This window comes from Phalacrocorax carbo, chromosome 3 (genome assembly GCF_963921805.1).
Source record: "Phalacrocorax carbo chromosome 3, bPhaCar2.1, whole genome shotgun sequence".
NCBI classification, from domain to species: domain Eukaryota; kingdom Metazoa; phylum Chordata; class Aves; order Suliformes; family Phalacrocoracidae; genus Phalacrocorax; species Phalacrocorax carbo.
Genome location: NC_087515.1, coordinates 17,260,227 through 17,279,571, shown reverse-complemented (window position 1 = coordinate 17,279,571; position 19,345 = coordinate 17,260,227). Strand labels below are relative to the sequence as shown.

Here is a 19,345-nt window from a genome sequence, read left to right as displayed (position 1 = left end):
TAACCGAATACTTCATTCCCACACATAACTATATAGCTCATGAGAAGGAAGAAAGGAGAAGCTAATCTAATTTGTGCAGGATTGGTTTGTAGGTCAGTATAGGACCAATCCTTTGCTCTAGTTTTGACATGTACTACAAGTTGTGGAAATGGTAAAATGGGAGACATCTGTGCAGAAATACTTAATAATGTAAAATCCAAATGGGAAGTTTTTGTCTCTTACATTTTGCCAGGGAGAAATAGGCAGAGAACAAACCCAAAAAAACAACGATTCTTTTTTTGGCAGCTCTTCCAACTGTAAGAGCTATATTTTCCTTTGTTTTCCCATAAAACACAGTTTCTTCTTACATTTGAATGCATAAGAATCTCAGCAACAGGTTATTAAAAATATAATCTGGGTTTATTTTTTATGTTTTAGTTTTTTAAGCCAAATTTATGATTTCGGTATCTCAAATACATGCAAACAAAGGATTCCAAAATCTAATTTGCACATATGACACAGGTGGTAGCAGCAGCATCTAAAAAAGCTCATGTACAGAAATAAGTGGCCATTTAGGCAGTGTTCACAAACCATTTTATTTTGGTAGATATACTATTAATATGTCATCAGGTGAAGTGCTGTTTGCTAAATTCTTGTGATAGGAATCTCTTGTGATTGCTGTCCTTGAAAATAATATGCCTGAACCTCTGTGATTTAGAGAATCCTTATTACTTTTTTTAGTATCCCTCTCAAAATAGCAGAGAAAGGTAGAGGTGGTAGCCTCCCAAGGGCATGCATCGATTTCAGAACTGTAAAATCTTTATGTGAGATTGTTGTCTGAACAGTGCAGTTGCATGTATAGTTAGCATTTGTTTTTCCTCTAATGCAAAATTACTTCATTCTAATGAGGAAGGAAATGTTTCAGTGCATAGTTTTATACCTATAATACTCCATTGTTTAAATTTGGAAGACAGTGTGTACTACACAGTATTTGTTCCATCATTTAAAATGTTTGAAGTACACATGGGGCAAGTAGTAAGCTTTTGGCAATGTTTAAATATGTTTATTTCAAGAAAGGATGAAACTTTTAAACATTTAAAGACAGTTGCGGGTCTGACTTATGACCTCTGAATTGGACTCATTCCCTTTGTGTTTATTTTTATTGTCCATTAGTATTCTCTTGAATATATTTAGAAAGCCACTGGTAGTGTTAGAATGCATTTTTTTTTCTTGGATAACATATGAAAAATAGGATTTGAATGTGTGAACATATGAGATTAAATGACACTTTTACCAAGAAGGCATGTTATCCACATTAGAACTGCATCCTGCTTTCCTAGGTTCTTCATTGGTGCCAGTTGTTCATATATTTGCTCTCTGACAAACCTGTTCTAAAGTATCATTAGCACCAAATGGCATCATCATTTCACACATGTGCTTTCATTTCAATGTGTGGTAAAACAATCACTGGTCATATGTACTACTTTGAATAGTCCTTAAAGCGCTTTGGGATTTATATAGATAAAAGGCACCGTATAATGTAAAGTTTAATAATATCCTCACCAGGGAATAGTAATTACTTTAAAAGTTACCTCAGTTACCATGGTCTCGCTGTGAAACTGTACTTGCATTAAGTATGGAAAGGTAAAGTATTGCTTTTAGAAATCAGGGAAGTGTCAGATTGCACCTATTCTCATTCTTATATGTTCATAGCAATAAATTTTCAATCTCAGCAGCGCCAAGTGTACCTAAGTACACCTGAAGAACCCCTTCACTTGTACCATATTAATCAGAAAGGAAACTAAATATATATTAAACTGTCATCTACCAGATAAAAAGGCAGGAACCTCCTGTTCTTCAGCTTACATACCCTTCCGTATAGCAGGGTCCTGTTGGAACGTGTGGAGCTGATATTAATTAGACAGATATATCCACTGTTTTTCAACAAAGAATCTCCTTTCCTTTAGCCTTGCAGAGACTTATGATGTTCTGTGCTATAACCCAACATTGTCAAAGTATCAGAATATTCTAAGGATGAGTTTCAACCAGAAAAACAAACTGTGTTATATTGCCTTATTATCATTCTTGTAGGACAAAATGGCTCTTTTCTTACCATCTGAACTGTGAAATGACTGAAGCTGTCAGAACTTCTTCCTACAGGTATCCATATGATTGTAGCTTGAGACTGGAGAAAATCAATTTGATATCAGCCTTGGATGCTATCAGTGCTTTTCTCTTTCCCTTGCCCTTCTTCAAAAAGTTCAAAAGCGAGAAAAACTGCAGAGAAAAATAAGCCATCCTTAAAACAAGATTTTGTACCTTCTCACCAAGACATTCTCTCTCAAAAAAAGGGAGCATTCAGAATCAGCCTTTCTTCATTTATGCCTTGACTAGTCACTCATTCACTCATACAGGAAAATCATATTCTTCTGATGTCTAAACATTTTGATTCAAAGAGGAAAAGATTCCACTGGAACTGTATAAATTGCCAAGTGGAGATGGTTTGCAATATGGGCTGAACAACTGCATTTATCACCTGTGAAATCTTTTTGTCCCAGCTGTCCTGAATTCTTTTCTGTATTTTCTCTGTCTGAGTGTATTTGGCAGCCATTATCAACACATTATTCTTCCAGATAGTAGCAGCTTCTGTTAGTCTAATGGTGATTGTCAAACAGCTTTTCATATGTTTTTTTCCTATTTAAGAAACTTTCTCCTTCTCAGATCCTCAATTATTAAGAACTCTATTTAGACCAGTAGCATCCCTTTTTTGGCTATTCTTCTTAGTGAAAACATTTACAATAGCAGCTGCAACAAATAAGATATTTGAGAAATACATAAAATCTTGTGTAGGGAGGAAGCCCTGCAGTGTTTTGATGATTTAAGGTAGATAACAATTATATTAAGATAGATATCTTAGGCTCCAGCAAGGTTTTGGACTTTTCATGACCTTGTATTCCTTGATGGAAACATCTGACTCGAATGCTTCTTGCAATATGGCTGGGCTGCAGGCTCTCGTTTAAGTAGAAATCACCTTCTTGCAACTTTTGTGTGAATAGATTTAATTGTTTAAGTCACAAAGCCTTTATTTAGTTTATTTAATTTCAGCAAACACAAGTATATCCTGGTCCTGGAGAAAAGGGAGACTGGGTTGTATGGCTTGAAATATCTCTTGTGCATATTTTCCAAGGTCAAAGAAAACACTGGTGCTTTACCAAATCATGATCTTGAAAGAAATGTTATTGAATTGCTCTTTTACCATCCCACAAATGGGCAGCAACAGACGACCTGGCATTAATTCCTCTGTAGTGTTCATGTGATATCACAAACCATCTGAAGTCTGCTTATGTGGTTTATGATGTCACAAAATTCCTGGAAAAAATTATTTCCTTGTAAGTAACTGCAACTCCTCAATTGTCCTATATATAACTTTCACAATAGCAACCATCTGCTGAGAGCCAGGCCACTCCCCTCTTTCTTTTTTCCTTCATCACATGAAATTAGTGTGAGGATGATTTCATATACATATGGTTTGAATATCACTAACAAAGCCAAAATGAACTCTGAAAGCCACTAAAGGAACCTTTTAGTAGGCTCTGAGACACTGTCCAGAGAATTTTGTTTGTTTTCAGTTTTCAAACTTTCTGAACAGCTGAATGGTGATACTGAGAAGTGCATACGTAAGAGCAAAAAAAAAACCAACCAAACGAAAAAGGCTTATTTTTGGACTGAAGATGCTGACAAGTTGTCATTTCTGTTGCTGTGTGCTCTGCATCTTCTTGTGTGGTAGAAGTAGCAAAGTGTGGGGGATTATGACTACAATTAATATTTCACGATCACATCCCATTTAACAGTTTAAATTTTTATTGCTTTACACTTCCTGCAAGAGTTCTAATAGAGCTTTCTATGTACGGGAACTGCAAAGTGGCAATAGAATCATATTGTAAAAGGAGTATTGGTATATTGATTAAAGCATGGTTCTACTCTGAAGAAGGTCTATAAAAATAGCAGTTTGGGATTCTAGCCAATGACTTCCAAATCAGTTTCACTCATTTTACATGAAAAAAGAAGTTGTGGAGAGAAAAGCGTAGGAATTTCTAATGACCAGTCCAGCAGAATCTGCTCGGAACATGGAAAAACAAGTTGTGGCTGGTGTATTGCTATTATAATAAAGACCTAATAGGCCAAATATTGCCCGGGCCTTTTGGAACTCAGAGTCCTGGTATGATTTTCTTTTATGCTTTATTTTTTTGCCTCTGTTGGTGTTAAACAGGTGTGACTAAAAGCACATTTTAAAATACAAGAGGGTTTGCTGCATAGTGAAACTTAAGTTTTCTTAAGAATGCTTATTCTAAAGTATGATGATTTCTTCTGCTTCTTCCATAGCAACCTTTACTTTGTGCTTCCACAGCTAGACCTGTATTGATATTTGATCTGGCTTGGACTTGTCTGCAGTATAGTGAGACTGATGCCATGAATGTAGTGTAAAATGTCCTCAAATACCAATTCTGTTGTCCTTGAATATTAAATCTGTTGTGGATTTGGGGATGGAAAAATAAAATATCCAGTTCTGCTTCACAGAGCTGCAAGTAGTAAAATCATAGCTCTCCTAGTAAAATAAGTGAAGCTGGCTCTGATTATTCATGGAATCGGAATTGCTGAATAAAGTACATTTTAACAGCAAATAACTTTTTCTTAGTATAACTGCATTTCAAATAAGTTTGGGAGTATTTTCTTGCTTGACACCTTTCCCTGAGCCTGTTTATTTTCATTCCCATGCTAAACTCACTGCCCCTTCATTTGTTCAGCTTCACCTCTGAAGACAGCAATAGCATGTGACTGCACTCTGATGCTCATTTCACAGGATTGTGAAATAATCCTTAGAAACCAGGCGGTTAAGCAGAGCCAGTGACTTGCCTGTGTTATTCCAAAATTCCTTGTCTGTATAAACTAATGATGAAAAATCTCCCTTTCTCTCTGAGCTTGGCTTTATTAGGTAAAGCAGCTCAAAATAAAATAGTGCTAAGGCTGTCATTTCTTTACAGAATTTTTACCAACTACAAGTGTAGTTATTCCTACACAGCACGTACTTGTTCACACACTGTATGCTGCCATTTTCAATTATTCTAGCAGAACTGCTTTCTACAGCTGTGCTGTGACCGAATCGGGGAACTGATCCAGTTCAAATATCTATGGTTTGCAGACCTTTTGTGGTTGTTTTTTTTTTGTTTGTTTTTCCTTTGAGCTGAATCAGTTCCCAAAACAGCTCAGTTGTGCTGGCACTATTAAGGCTAGAAAAAATATTGGGAAATTGAAGGGGAGACAATTCAACCAAGAGGTATGGCTGTTCATATTATTCCCGGTAAAGGCATATTCAGCTTGCAGTCTTTTTGTTAAGAGCTGTCCTTTCTGGATTAACAATACCTTCAACACCTGCAACAAGCAGGCTATTTTAACATCTAGAATGTTTCATACCAAAGCAGACTATGGAAAAAAAACCAACATGTTGGTATATCTAGTCTGAATCACAGGGTATGCCTGGGTAAATAATTACTCTAGAATAACAGAGGAATAAAGTATAGACAGATTAATGTATACAATTTAACCAGAATCTTTTGAATCATCTTTTTAAATAGCTATAAAGAAGTATAGATTTAGGTGCTAACTGAATAATATTTATTTATTAATGTATTTCACTACCCTATTTTTCTGCAAGACAAGTATTTATGACCTGATAACAATTTAGTAATACTTGGTATAGTTTATAAACAAAATTATTATTTGTATGGTAAGCCTATATTCTCAACAAATATTCTAAAGCTTTGGCTATTTATAAAATGAGGATACTAAGGAATTCTTTGAGTTTTAAGTTTCCAACAACAGCATGCTATAACTAAATGAAAGAGGCTTTAGAGGCTTAAAGTTTTTCATATACATTGTTTAAGAAAAGAAAGGTGCATGTGTGATGGCATGTGGTCATTTGAAATCTAAAATTAAATATGAATGCTGTTTAAAATTTTCTGTTCTGCATTTCAAATATATTGGTGACACTGCTGGAGTCATACTAAAGCTGCGCATCGCTGAAAATTCACCAAGATTTTCTATGTATCTAGTTAAGCAAGTATGGCAGTAGCTATTCCAAATCAATATATTTAAAACCAAACTTTCCATGAAAATGTCATGCCACAAAAATTCTGATACTGATTTGCCAAGTTAAATATTTTCATAAAAAGTAAGGAAAATGTGGAAGTCTAAAGCCTTATAGAAAGTCCTAGTCTTAATTACACTAGTAGCTATCTAGGAAAAAAAAACCAAAAGCCTTACCAATGAGGATATTTATAACCTCTTGGAGATCAGGAATTAGTAACTTTCCTCCAATCAACATGCCCTTTTCTAGTATTCCTCGGCATAGTAAAGCCAGCTGCTTTGCTGCTGTATCACTTTAGAGTATCTTGGAACAAGGATAGTTGCTTGCACTATAATTTGTCCAGATCAAAATTATCCACTTATTTGGCCAGAATGTGAGTGCCAGGTAAATCCTTTTGTGTTCTTGCATATTTATTGCAGGTGCAATAGCTAAAAAACTGGTGATTTCAATTGCCAGATTATTGAGCTATAAAAAACTGAATTTATTTATTAAATGAACATTGAGGACTCTTCCTTTCTTTTCATTGTAGACACCAATGAATCAAGCCTCAACCCGATCTCACTGCATTTTCACTATTCACATCTCCAGCAAGGAACCTGGATCTGCAACTATCCGACGCTCCAAGTTACACTTAGTAGACCTTGCTGGATCAGAGCGTGTTGCAAAGACTGGAGTCGGAGGTCACTTATTGACAGAGGCTAAATACATCAACCTGTCATTACATTATTTGGAACAGGTAAAATTGGAATAGAGTGAAATATTTCTCCCTGTATTACATTCCTGTTTAGCAATGTGCAATGGTTTGGAAATCTTGATTGCAATATTCAGTTAGTCTTAGGATATTTATTGCAGTTTCTTAAAATGTTTGAGTTGATAGCTCTTCCTTTGAAATACCATCATTTAATTTAGGAACAGTAAGGGTATAGGAGATATACAGGTTAGTATTTCAAAAATAGTTTTCTTGTTTTATTTGGAATGCTAAGGATATTTACAAGATTGCAGCTGTATTTCTGCTAAAAATGTTCTCTGTCACCTTCTCCCCCTTCCCCAGCTGGGATCAGGATGTATCAGTCAAGAATCAGTGGACTAAACTGATTGCTTTTTATGTGATTCAAACATTGTAAAATGGTAAAATATTAGGCTCTCGTGTTGTTTTATTCCTCTACCAATGTCAATCTTCAATCTCTTTGAGACAGGAGTTAAATTTGTTAATGTATTTGTGGAGTAACTACCATAATTGGTTATATACCAATAGGACTCATAGATGCAACTACAATAATAATAAATCTCCACAAAGCTTTATCATTCAGCTGTTGTTACTGAAAAAGGTTTAGCCTGTTGATTTAATGTATACTGAAATCTCTATCCTCCTTTCACTGTTGCTTTATATTTTCCTCTTCAGAAAAGGCAGATATTGGGAAAGTAGATTAATCCTTACTAATCATACTAATTTTTTTAAAAAAGAAATGAAGAATTAGTTAAAATAGCAGTGGTGAATTAAAACTTTGAGGACGAAGTATTCCAGTAGAAAGGTTTGGTTAACAGACCATGATTTGTTATTATTGTTATTAATTATTATTATTGTTAATAATAATTATTAATATTATTACTATTGGGGACGTTATTATTTTTCCTCCACTGATCTGTTATAATCATTTTCCATTCACAACTGGAAAAACAAGATGTTGCATCTTTACGACCCTTGTAGTTTTTATGAATGTGGTAAGTATGATGGTGAAGGCTGTTTGCACTCACTCATATCTTCTTTTCCAGTATCTCTTCTTTTCTTTCCACCAGGTTTATAGGCATTGTCTGTATTCCATTGTGTTCCTTCCTTCCTTTCAGATTAGTATTCGTGGCATTGCTAAAAGATACTTATTTATAAAAACTTAGTGTATGTTACATTTATGTTTCCCTGATCTGCTGTGATGTTTTGTATTCTAATGCTGTAAAAAACACCAAGCAAGGGTAAGAAACATTTGGTAATCAATGAAATCTATTTTGTGGGTGCTGTGTTATTAAGCTGCAATCACTGAAGTTTTTCATGTATGGATTTCAGACCTCACACCTGTAAGAGAAATTGTTCTTCCTAAGATTGCATACTATTTTCACAGTACAGTTCACACTCTTCTGTTGCCAGAAATTTGTTATTTTTTGGAATTCTGCTGGAGAATACAGTATTGTTTCCTAAGGCTTCGTTAGAAATTCTTATATACAAAAATAGCAGGTTTGTGAGGCTGTCATTTCCTGGGAGAAATAAGAAGGTGGGGGAGTACAAAAAATTCACACTAATTCAGACTTGTCCCTTTTAATTTAGACTCCAGTATATGTATTAGTAAAAGTTACAGTTGGGGAAATCCATTAAACCAGAAAATTTTCTGGGTGTCTATATGGGAAAATTCTTTAAAATTATGATATGGAAATATAACTGATTGTTCCTCTTACTGGGAAGAATATTTTTCATTTTTGTGTTGTGTGTTTTTGTGCTAACATGAACTATATCTTACATTTTATTTAATCTACAATCAGAGCTATTTCATCTGTCCAAAGAAGAAGCCTAAGGCACAGCAGGTGGCAGTCAGTCATTTACCATTACACTGAATTTTTTTCATACCCCCCCATTTGTTTAAATTTTATGTTGAAGAAAAATGTCTGTATTTTAGTTGTACAGGCAAGTGATAAGGATAAATGATTCTAAAATGGATCTCTTCAGAATAATACAATAGGATCCTTCCTATTTGCTGTATGATTTTTATTTATTTATAATGCAACATTGCATGAGCTTCTGCGAGATTGAATTTAATAATCTGTGTAGTGTGTTTTGAGATACTCAGGTTTGAAGTGCTGTAGAAGCATAAAACGTTAATGTTTTGTCACGCAACTTTTCACTCCTATTTTAGGATAAATACAGTTGGAGATAAGCACATTAGATTCTGTCTGGGATTGTGTATTATTAATAAAAATATTTTCTAATACTGAATAAAACGCCACTGAAGACAATAAAAAATACCTTTTTGTTCGGTGGGCATTGGGCCATTCACTCCTGACCTTGCAGTGACTAATATTAAAGTACAAGGAGTCCTCAAAATCAGCTTATTTACATGCTCAACTATTTAGTTACCTACTGGTGTTTAGTGTTGAGTTATGCCATTTCTAAACACCTTGCATAATAAAATAGTCATTTAAAATTATTTGTGTCAAGATGACAATGGGAACACGGTTCTGTGTTACCACACCTCGTCTACTTGTTAAATACCCACAATGAGTTTAAAAAAAAATCTTAAATCAATGGCACTTTTTCTCCAAGTGGCCTATATATCTAGAGTGAAATGAGGATGAGATAGTGTCATGCAGCTGACCTGCAGTGGCAGTAGGGACAATTCAGTTTTAGTGTCCACAGCAACTTGATGCATGGGTGCTCTTCAAAGTCCCTACTACAATATCCAGGTAACTGTTGTCATCTGTAAGAGGTAGTAGCATGTTATGGAATTACAACTGCTTTTCTGTGCATGTGTAGATGTTCCCTTCTGATACACAACCTAGGGTATCCTGGGCCAAACGTAGAGTTACAAATTAACAGTGACACAGCCACATGATTTGACACTATTAGTAGAATTAGAATGTTATGTATGTATCTCCTCAAAATTATAGACTACAATGTTCCCACTGCTTTGACGAATGTGCCTGTTAACTGTCATTTAACACATGCTCCATTTAGGGAACACCAAAAGGTTTTCTTGATTAGTGAATGATTGCTATCCACACCTACTGAAGTTTTTACTAATAAAATTTGAAATCACTGCCAGCCATCAAATGCTGTATTTATTCATATCCTATAGAAAAAGTAATTTTCTGGTTTTGTTATTTCCTAATTAAAATATACAGACATTACTGTAATAGAAAAAAAACAAGAACTTTTTAATAATTTAAAGTGAAATACATTAATTTGTTTCTGATTAACAAATCATTATTTTTGGGGTGAATTATTTCCAGCGAGACTTGTAGTATATACCAGAGACAAGCATATGTTGTCCAAAAAGTAAGAATACTTGTAATCAACTACAAGACAACAGCAGTAGAGTTTGGACTTTTTGCTGTAAGGACCAGAGCTTAAGCTGATAAACTCTGCTAGAAATGGGAGGGGGGATGGGAGACTTAACTGACAGAAATCTGAAGAGTGGAGAGGTGTGTGCAGGAATCTGGAAGGATTCTGGATATGGATCAAAGGCAATGTCAGACGTCTTGTAACTGCAGACAGACAGGAGAAAAAAGGAGACCTCTGGATCAGGCATATGGCTTCAGAGTATGTGATAAACTAAACTGCAAGATACCAATGTAGTTGATAGCTCTGTACCTGCAAGCGATGCACCCCAAAATCCTCATCTCCTGAGGATGCTCTGAGAACATGTCCTGGCTGCCTGTTGGCATGAGGTACTGGTACAAATCTATTCCCTATATGAAGTTACTGCCTGCACAAAGGATGTGGGCAGGAGCCGGGACACTTGGGCACACTTCAGATCATATCATAACCACTTCTGAGTCTTAGGCCTTCCTTTATGCTTAATATTTCTCCAAATATTTCAGTGAATGGTTGTACCTGCTATATGCTATTATGTTTCTTATAGGATGCAATTTTACAAAAAAGTTACAATAGTTCTGACAGCTTCCACTTTTAAAAAATAAATTAGGTCTTAAAATGTTTTTTTGGACCCACTCAAAATGAAATTTTCTGCCTGAAATTATGTTGGTTTAAACCAGCATATTACAGTCCTGGTTCAGTACTGTTGTTATGGTCTTTTAAGATTAGACCTATCAGTATTAAAAACAAACAAAAAAACCCCAAACCAAACCCCAAACCCTTTTTGTTTTATATAAAGAGGATAATAAGACCTTCTTTTTGACCATGTGAAAATGAGACAAGATTGTCACATTTGGTTGGCTATTAGAAAACACAGGTTCAGATCCTGTACAGGTGGTCTCAGTCACTTTGTGAAAGAAGATCACTTCCCTCTCCTTCAGATATCTCCTTTTTCTATTTCAGACTGCTTGACTGGATTGTAAAGATTGATTTAGGTGAGGTGTTACTAAAGGGACATAAAGTCATCATCTTCTGTGTTATGTGACTCTGTTACAGGACAGTGCAGTGGCTGTCATCGTGAAAGCTGGTCACTTAGCTTTTCAGTGTCAGTGGGGGGGCGTTCAAATTCTACCTGGGCTACAGACTTCCTGCATGACCTTCAGAAAAAATGAACTTCTTTATAACACAGTTCCCATTTCTAATGGAAATAACATGTCTTTCCTCTGGCTCTTTTCCCATGGTGTCTGTTCAGGTTGTAGTCTCTGTGTGGCAGAGTCTGGGAGTCTGCTTATTGATCTATACACTAGACTACTATGAGGGTTCTATGCAATATCATGAACTAAAAGAGATATAATGTGTTTCCATCTAACAGGTTGTAATATAGGAGATTTGAAAACCTTGATCCAGGAATGGATTTCCCGATTCCTTTAAAGATGATAATTTTCATACAATACATGCATCCTTCTCAGGGCTACCAGTGTAAGATTTATATTAAGAAATTTTACCTTTCCGAAGACCTTTAAGAAACCTAGTGCCAACAAAAAAAGTTTCTATTAAATTTTTGAAAGTAACAATTTTCTTAAGTGCAGCATAAACAAAACATATGTTTGTGTGTAACATTTATTAAAAGAAAAACAACTCCTAATCATTTAGGAGTTTGCACAATGCATATAGCTACAGTTTTTCAGTACAATGCTTGGCCAGTTAACAGTTCAAATATATTATATCACAACAAATCATGGAGTAATCTAGCTTTTTATTTAATAATAATTAGGTCCCATAATGTAAACAACTGAGAGGGAAACTGAGAATAGTAGGTGTACCATTTCCTTTCTGGCCAAGGCATGTATATTCTAAATGGAATTATTTCTTTCCAGCAGTACATTGTAATTGTGCACCCTTTTATTTGTGTTTTACTTTTCAAGGCATTTTCTCAGAAATAAATGTATTGACCCCACTAAGAACCATATGCTTTAAGAATGTGTAATTTTAAAAGCATGCTTTAGCAAATATTAAGGAATTTTTTACCTGAATACTATCCATACTTTATTATTATGATAGAAAAATATGAGGAAGGTTTCAGTAAGGTCCTTTGTTTAGGAAAGTCTGTGATTTTTAGTTTATTGTGTTCAGTTTCTGTGTTGCTGAGAGGCTGTAAAGCTAGGGTATGATAAAATTAAATTTATTTGGTCTTTCAGGTCCATCCTCTACAAAGACATATAAACATGCTGAAATTTAAATTGAAATTATTTCAATAAAATCAGTGGGTTTGCAGCTAACCGGGTGCATGAGCATAGTTTTGTTATATCAGAAGCTTAGGTTCCTGAGCAGATTGGTTTTGTTCTCTTTCTGTGTTGTCATTAATAGACACATAAATTCAAGTCTTTTCCATTTTTACTATTGTTTCAGGTAATAATTGCCCTTGCAGAGAAAAACCGGTCCCACATCCCTTACCGAAACTCTATGATGACCTCAGTGCTAAGAGACAGCCTGGGAGGAAACTGCATGACTACCATGATAGCAACACTCTCTATAGACAAAAGAAACATAGATGTATGTTATTTCCATCTATTTTAAAAAAAAATGTTTTTACTTCTCTAAAGATCCTGTTCCCTTGACTTTTATTACAGTTTGCATTTCAAGTGTGTATGCTTTTATTCCTATCCTTACAAAAAAACATTTTAACTTTGTTTCTGGGAGGCAATTTTCTCAGTAGAAGTTGCAGTAGGATGGGGGCAAATCCTTTTTGTGAGATGTGCATTACTCTAAGTAATCTCAAATCAAGGAGCAGTTGGGAAACAACTTGAACTAGTAATTAACCTTTCTTTTTTTTTTAAATTTACTGTTCTTCTGGTGAATGAATGTTAGACTTGTGAAAAGGCATTTCCAAGGATTTTTCCAGGGGACATATGGGTAAGATCTATAAACAGATTATGGATCACACTGAAAGCCTTGGCAGAACTTCTGTAGACTTCTTTAGAGTTGAGATTTCATTCAGTATGGTAGACAACTGGAGAGTTCATTGAGAGAGAGAGGGAACTGGGCGGGGTGACTTGGGATTTTTGGAAATTTTTCAAATAGTTTTATCTCTCTTCACCAATTTCCTGCACTGGAGTTATACGTAGTGATGTTTTCTTCTCTTTGTTTACCAAAGTGTGTTGCAATGTGAATACATAGTACCTTGCTCAAAGCCATTTATGATCTATTTATTTCCTGATTTTCCATAACATCAAAGCACTGTAATGTGAATAAACAAGAAAAAAATCTGCTAAGACTAAGACTGTTTTCTGAAATACAGTGGAAAGCATTATACTAAAAGCATAATTCATCTAGTTGAAGACTTTTTTTCTTTACAAAATGGACTTTGTTGTTAAATGAAAACAGATTTTTCAGACTTGTAAACATGTAATTATGCAAGCATAATGTCTGGTTACAAATGCAACTGGATAAGTTTGTTAATAAATTTTTTTTTTCAGGCGTGTGGGATAAGCACCCTTTCGTATATCAGTTCTTCAGGTGTACATATCTCACGTTGCAATCTGGGGTTCTTTTTTGGGATTGTTTAGCCCAAAGAAATTATCTAGAGTAGGCTACTGACAGCTTTCTTGTTCTTGATTTAACATATACTATCTACACAACAGAGCTTCTTCTCCAAAAATAAATAGAAATGTCCCTACCCTGCTCCCCAGAATCTGATATGTGTGAGTCATATTAGGACAGATGTTAAGTCAATTACTAAAAGTTAGAAAATTAAGATAGCTGCATAATTTTAATTTGGAATCCTCTAAGTCATTATACATAGCTGTGTTTAGATCATTTTTGTATTTGTTTTTTTCCATTGGATATACATTTCAATCATAAAGGAAGCGCAAGACAGATTTGCCCCCCAGTATGAATTGAAGTTGTGTAATAAAAGTAACTTTTTAAAGTCCTAGATTTGTTCCTTGCAATGAAAGCAATGAGGCACAGAATTCAAAGTAGGAAAGGGCACTCTTATGAAGAGAACTACTAGATTATTATCTTAGAGAACTAGATTGTATTCCTACTTCTGTCAAAGAGTTAATATACAACTACTCACCTCACCTATATTACACTTTTTGTGCTAGTTTTGTAGAGTGCTTTGAAAGATCTTGATTCTGAGTTGTAGATATATTAATTATTATAGCTGTAACTGAAGTGGAATGGAAGCTGTTTTGAACAAAAGATCATATAATAATCAATATTTTTTTTTTACTTTTTACTTCAGCTTCCTGTCTGTTTAATCATTCCACCTACTTGCAGCAAAACAATAAATAGAGGTACTGTAATGATAAGCATGGCAGAAAAAAATTGTTAAGGAATTAGTAGCCATCAGCTTTAATTATCATTTTGATGGCATAGATCATAAGCTTACCTGTTGAACACTGAAGACTGAATTGATTAGCTACTCATTAATTTAACATATGCTTCACACTGAACAAGGTAACGAGGTCTGGTGGAAATGTATGTATGTGTACTGTACATATAATTGTACTTAATACATGTATAGAACATATTAGCTAATCATCATAACACAGGAACTGTACAGCAGAGGTAAACAGAGAGTCCAGCTCTCTTAATTGTAAGGCCTTCCTTTCCTTTCCTTGAAAACTCTTCTTTGATTCTGTGTGTACATCATCAAATCATACAATGTCCTGAGTTGGAAGGGACCCACAAGGATCATCAAGTCCAACTCCTCTCCCTGCACAGGACAACCCCAAAACTCACACCATGTGTCTGAAGGCATTGTCCAAGTGTTTCTTGAATATCGTCAGGCTTGGCGCTGTGACTGCCTCCCTGGGGAGCCTGTTCCAGTGCTCCACCACTCTCTGGGTAAAGAACCTTTTCCTAATATCCAATTTAAACCTCTCCAGCACATCTCCCTGCCATTCCCTTGGGTCCTGCCATTGGTCACCAGAGAGAAGAGATCAGCGTCTGCCCCTCTTCCTCCCCTTGTGAGGAAGCAGTATGCCATGATGAGGTCTGCCCTCAGTTTCCTCTTCTCTAGGCTGAACAAACCAAGTGACTTTAGCTGCTCCTCATGAGCCAGCCAATGGTAGTTCTGGTTTCGATCTATTTCATATTTAAGATGAAGGTCATGGTGAATCATATCCTAGAGATGCCCATTTCTTTACATTGGCAGCAGTAGTATCTTTCATCATGCAACCCTAATTCAGATACCACACCTGCAAGCACTGAAAGAGACAGAAGTCCTATGGAAAAAAGGAGTATGTGATCATATATTTAAATTGGTATTTTCATGTGTTGGAGGACTGGAAACTGCAGAATTTGATTCTGAAATACAAGACTGTAGCAGTAGTAAAGTTCTCTTAATGCAGGCATTATGTGTAAATTCTTACATTTCACATGCAGATTGGCACATCTCAGAAAATTTTATCATACAGTTTATCAAGCCTCCTTGGAACTTCTAAGACTGGTGCATGGCATGTTATTCTTTGAGGTAACTGAGAACAATTGCTGGCTTTTTATTCATTAGGTAGATAAGTTCCCTAGCAGGGTCTGGCATGTGAGTATCGGCTGATCTCAAAGGACGGAACAATACTTGGGGATCTTCAGTGTCATTCTGTGCCCTAGATGAGAGTATGCACTGGTTGTCACAGAGTTTCCTCCACAACCTCAGCCTTGTATCTTCTTTTTTCTTTTCTACGTTCCTGCCCTCTTGCACCTCATCTTAGCTCATCTGACAATTTTTGATCTGGTATCATAGTCCTCCTCCTGTATGTCTCTTAGTTCCAAGTCTCCCAACTTTTTTCTCATTTGTCCTGGACTTCCACTCTTCTTCCCTTTATCTTTTTTCCCAGCTTCTTTTGCGTAGGCTTCCCTAGTCCCTTTCTCATTTAAAAAAAAAAATAAAATTTGGTTTTAGTTGACCTTTGCATTTTCTCATAATACAAAATTTTTTACCTTCTGAATAGTGCGGCTTTCTCATCCTTTAGTGCCAGCTGGGGACTCATTTGAAACATAGTTGATCAGGGGATTGACTAGGTCAATAAAATACATACTATGATTTGACTGTTTAATATGTCACTGTCATTAACATGCTAACTTATTTTTCATTATATATTGTTGTTTTGGACTATGAAATGGTAGATTAGTTCTGTAACATATCCAAAAAACCAGAAACTTAGTTCAATGGCTTCATTAGCCGTCTGTTCTACTTACCTGGTGCAAAGCTGACTGACTTTATTTTTTTTTCTCTCTTTCTTTTTTTTTTTTCCTTCTAGGAATCTATATCAACCTGCAGATTTGCACAGCGAGTTGCTCTTATTAAGAATGAAGCAGTTCTTAATGAAGAAATTGACCCCAGACTGGTGAGTTGACTGGGGAGAGAGGGAAGGAGATTGCTTTTTTCAAGTTGTAATAATAAATAATAGTCAAATGGATGTTGAGGATTTTATACTGAATCATTCCATTAAATTGTTTTTAGATGCAAGTTCCAATTTTTTCTAATAAAATAACTATTATTTTTATTTTTTTTCTTTTAGACATAATTATAATTAAATGGACCTTTATAAAATCCCTAACGCCTTTCTCAGCTCTTAAGGTATCTGAGGAGCAATGGTCACTTTCACCATTATCTTTGTGTTGCTTCTGTTAAGGTGTTAGTTTCTAAATCATAGTCACAGATAACTGAATGTCCCTAAAACTCCTAAAAATTCTACTAAGATTATTTAGTCACTTGATGGAGGTATGCCGCTACACTGAAACTGTTCGTGGATTAAAAAGCTAAGAAACATACAGCTACAGTCCTTCCTTGAGATTGGTCCAAGGAACACTTTAGCTAGGAAGAAAGAATTCTGTGAAGTTAGCATTAAGAAAAAAGGAAGACAAGTAAATGAGATGTAGAAATAGGACTTCCACACTAAAGCATTAGGCTGATGTTCATATCCCAAAGAGTCATGGAGGAGCTCTGCAGAATGCATTGAGGATTTAGGAAGTACAGAGAATCCACATTGGTAAAGCATGAAGCATTGCCAAATAAAGAAAACAAGTTTCTTTTGTTGTGCCTAAAAAAATGTGCTTTATTTTTTCTTTCTAGTATTTGGTTAGTCTTTCCTTTGAAAGATTTTATATGCCTCTAACTTGTTACATACTAGATTTGCTCAAAGGTGTACTTTGTAATTAAATTCTACTATACTAAGGCCTTTGTTAGTTAATTTAATGTCGTTTTCTTCATTACCTAAAAGATTTATTTCCTTTGTAAATATTAAGTGCACCTATGAAGGATTGAATAATTCAACACTGCATTGCAGATAATGATAGTTACTGGACCAGCTGGGTTGTGTGCTGTATATCAAAGTTGTTTTCTGATATGGGAAATGTCTGACTAAGGTTGCACGAGTCATGCCAAAGCTGCATGTATGGATATAATGAAGAAAGAACTACGGATGCATTTCAGCATACCCTCTGTCTCTGTGACAGAGACATCAGATGAAAAATAAGTTCATGTTAAGCTATTATGTTATTCTGTTTATATATAAAGAGGCAATATTTAAAACATAGTTTGTAACAACAGAATTATAAATTTGAACTATAGCTTTTCACCTCTAAAAATATAAAATCTGAATGAAATATCCTAATTTCAGTGGTCCTGTATGTTTTATGATATACTAATCGCATGGTCATCCTTTTTAATGGGCAAAATTATTACCGTATTTCTAGATTTCTCATGACTAATTTGTAATTACAAGTTTTATGTATGTTGTTCTCATATGACCTTCTGAACTGGCTAGGAAACGCTTTCCTGTTGAATGCCGGACTGCAGAATGCTAGGTTATAAAACATAAGAAGCATTTCTTGTCTATAAATTGGGGGATTAGATGGTTGATTATTTCATTTGTTGTTACTTGATGGTAATTAACATATTTCAGTTACTGTTAATGTTTGAGCTTTTATTTTCTTTTGTCTTGTGAAGTTCAAAGGGAATAGGAGATTCGTCAGGTTTTCTGCTGATTTTCTTATTTTATTATTAGTGTTTATATTTTTCTTTCCAAACAATTTCTAACACTAACAGCATTACAAAAGAAAAAAAAAGAGCCGCCAAATAATAAACAAAGAAACCCAGTAGCACTGAACAATTTCTTCATTTCTGTCTGTCTGTCCTTTTGGTTTTTTTTTTTCTTTGTAGGCTTTATAGTAGCAAATTATGCAAAACATTTCTTCCATGGCCACAGAAGCCTTTGATTGAGGTGGAACACATGCAGGCTCCTGAACATTTACTACATCCTGTGGGGCTATACTCCATGAGTTTGGTATGTCTCGCTCTGCAGGATCATTTAGCAAGTAAAGCAATAGTGGACTCGTGAGAGTTAGAAAAACATCCCTTTTTGTGGAAAAGGCAGAGGAACACAGGTACCCAGACTTTATATGGCTCTGTGCTCTTTGTGGAATTTGTTGCCCATTTTAACGACCTAAAGTATATTCCAGGGTGCAACCTGACTATTCAGTAAAGTGCTGGATTTAAGATTTTTATCATAAAATCAAGTGCCATTTTTTACAGTATTTATCATCTCTAAGTTGAATGCATGCTTTATAAAGAGAGTCATAATACCTCTTGATAGCTCTGAGTTAAGTCTGACTGTTCTGTAAACATTATTCTTCATAATGGAGACTTCCTGACTCTGAATCTTGCTAAGAAGATGAACTTGCACCCATTGCACTTTTTAAGAAACTCAGCTTTGAACCTCTCTCACTCATGACCAAAGGATTTAGTTTAAACTGAAAACGAAACTGTTGAGCCCAAATTAAATTTAGTCTCCTCCAGCATTCATTTAAATAGGGATTATAGGGATGCTGTTTACCACTGCAGGGAGGAAACACGGGCAGCCAAAGCTCAGTTGGAATTGAAGCTGGCCAGCACTATGAAGGACAACAAAAAGGGCTTTTTAAAATACATTAATGGCAAAAGGCAAGCCAGAAATAACATTGGCTCGTTGCTTGATGAGAATGGTCACCTCACAAACAGGGACATAGATAAGGCAGAAACATTTAAAGCTTTCTTCGCCTCAGTCTTCTACACCAGTGGTGGGCTCTGGGACCCCCAGAGAACCATGGCTAGAGAACTATGACTGTGGGAATGGTAAACTCCTAATAAACCCTGAACT

The 19,345-nt window shown here is 35.3% G+C and overlaps 1 protein-coding gene across 1 annotated transcript in view; it reads left to right on the top strand.

Moving 5' to 3' along the window:
- KIF6 (kinesin family member 6) overlaps positions 1-19,345 on the top strand; it is a 177,071-nt gene that overhangs the window by 35,877 nt on the left and 121,849 nt on the right. The window contains exons 6-8 of the mRNA XM_064445467.1: positions 6,654-6,860; positions 12,612-12,755; positions 16,466-16,552. Coding sequence (XP_064301537.1) covers positions 6,654-6,860; positions 12,612-12,755; positions 16,466-16,552 — 438 coding nt within the window. The remainder of the gene's footprint in view (positions 1-6,653; positions 6,861-12,611; positions 12,756-16,465; positions 16,553-19,345) is intronic.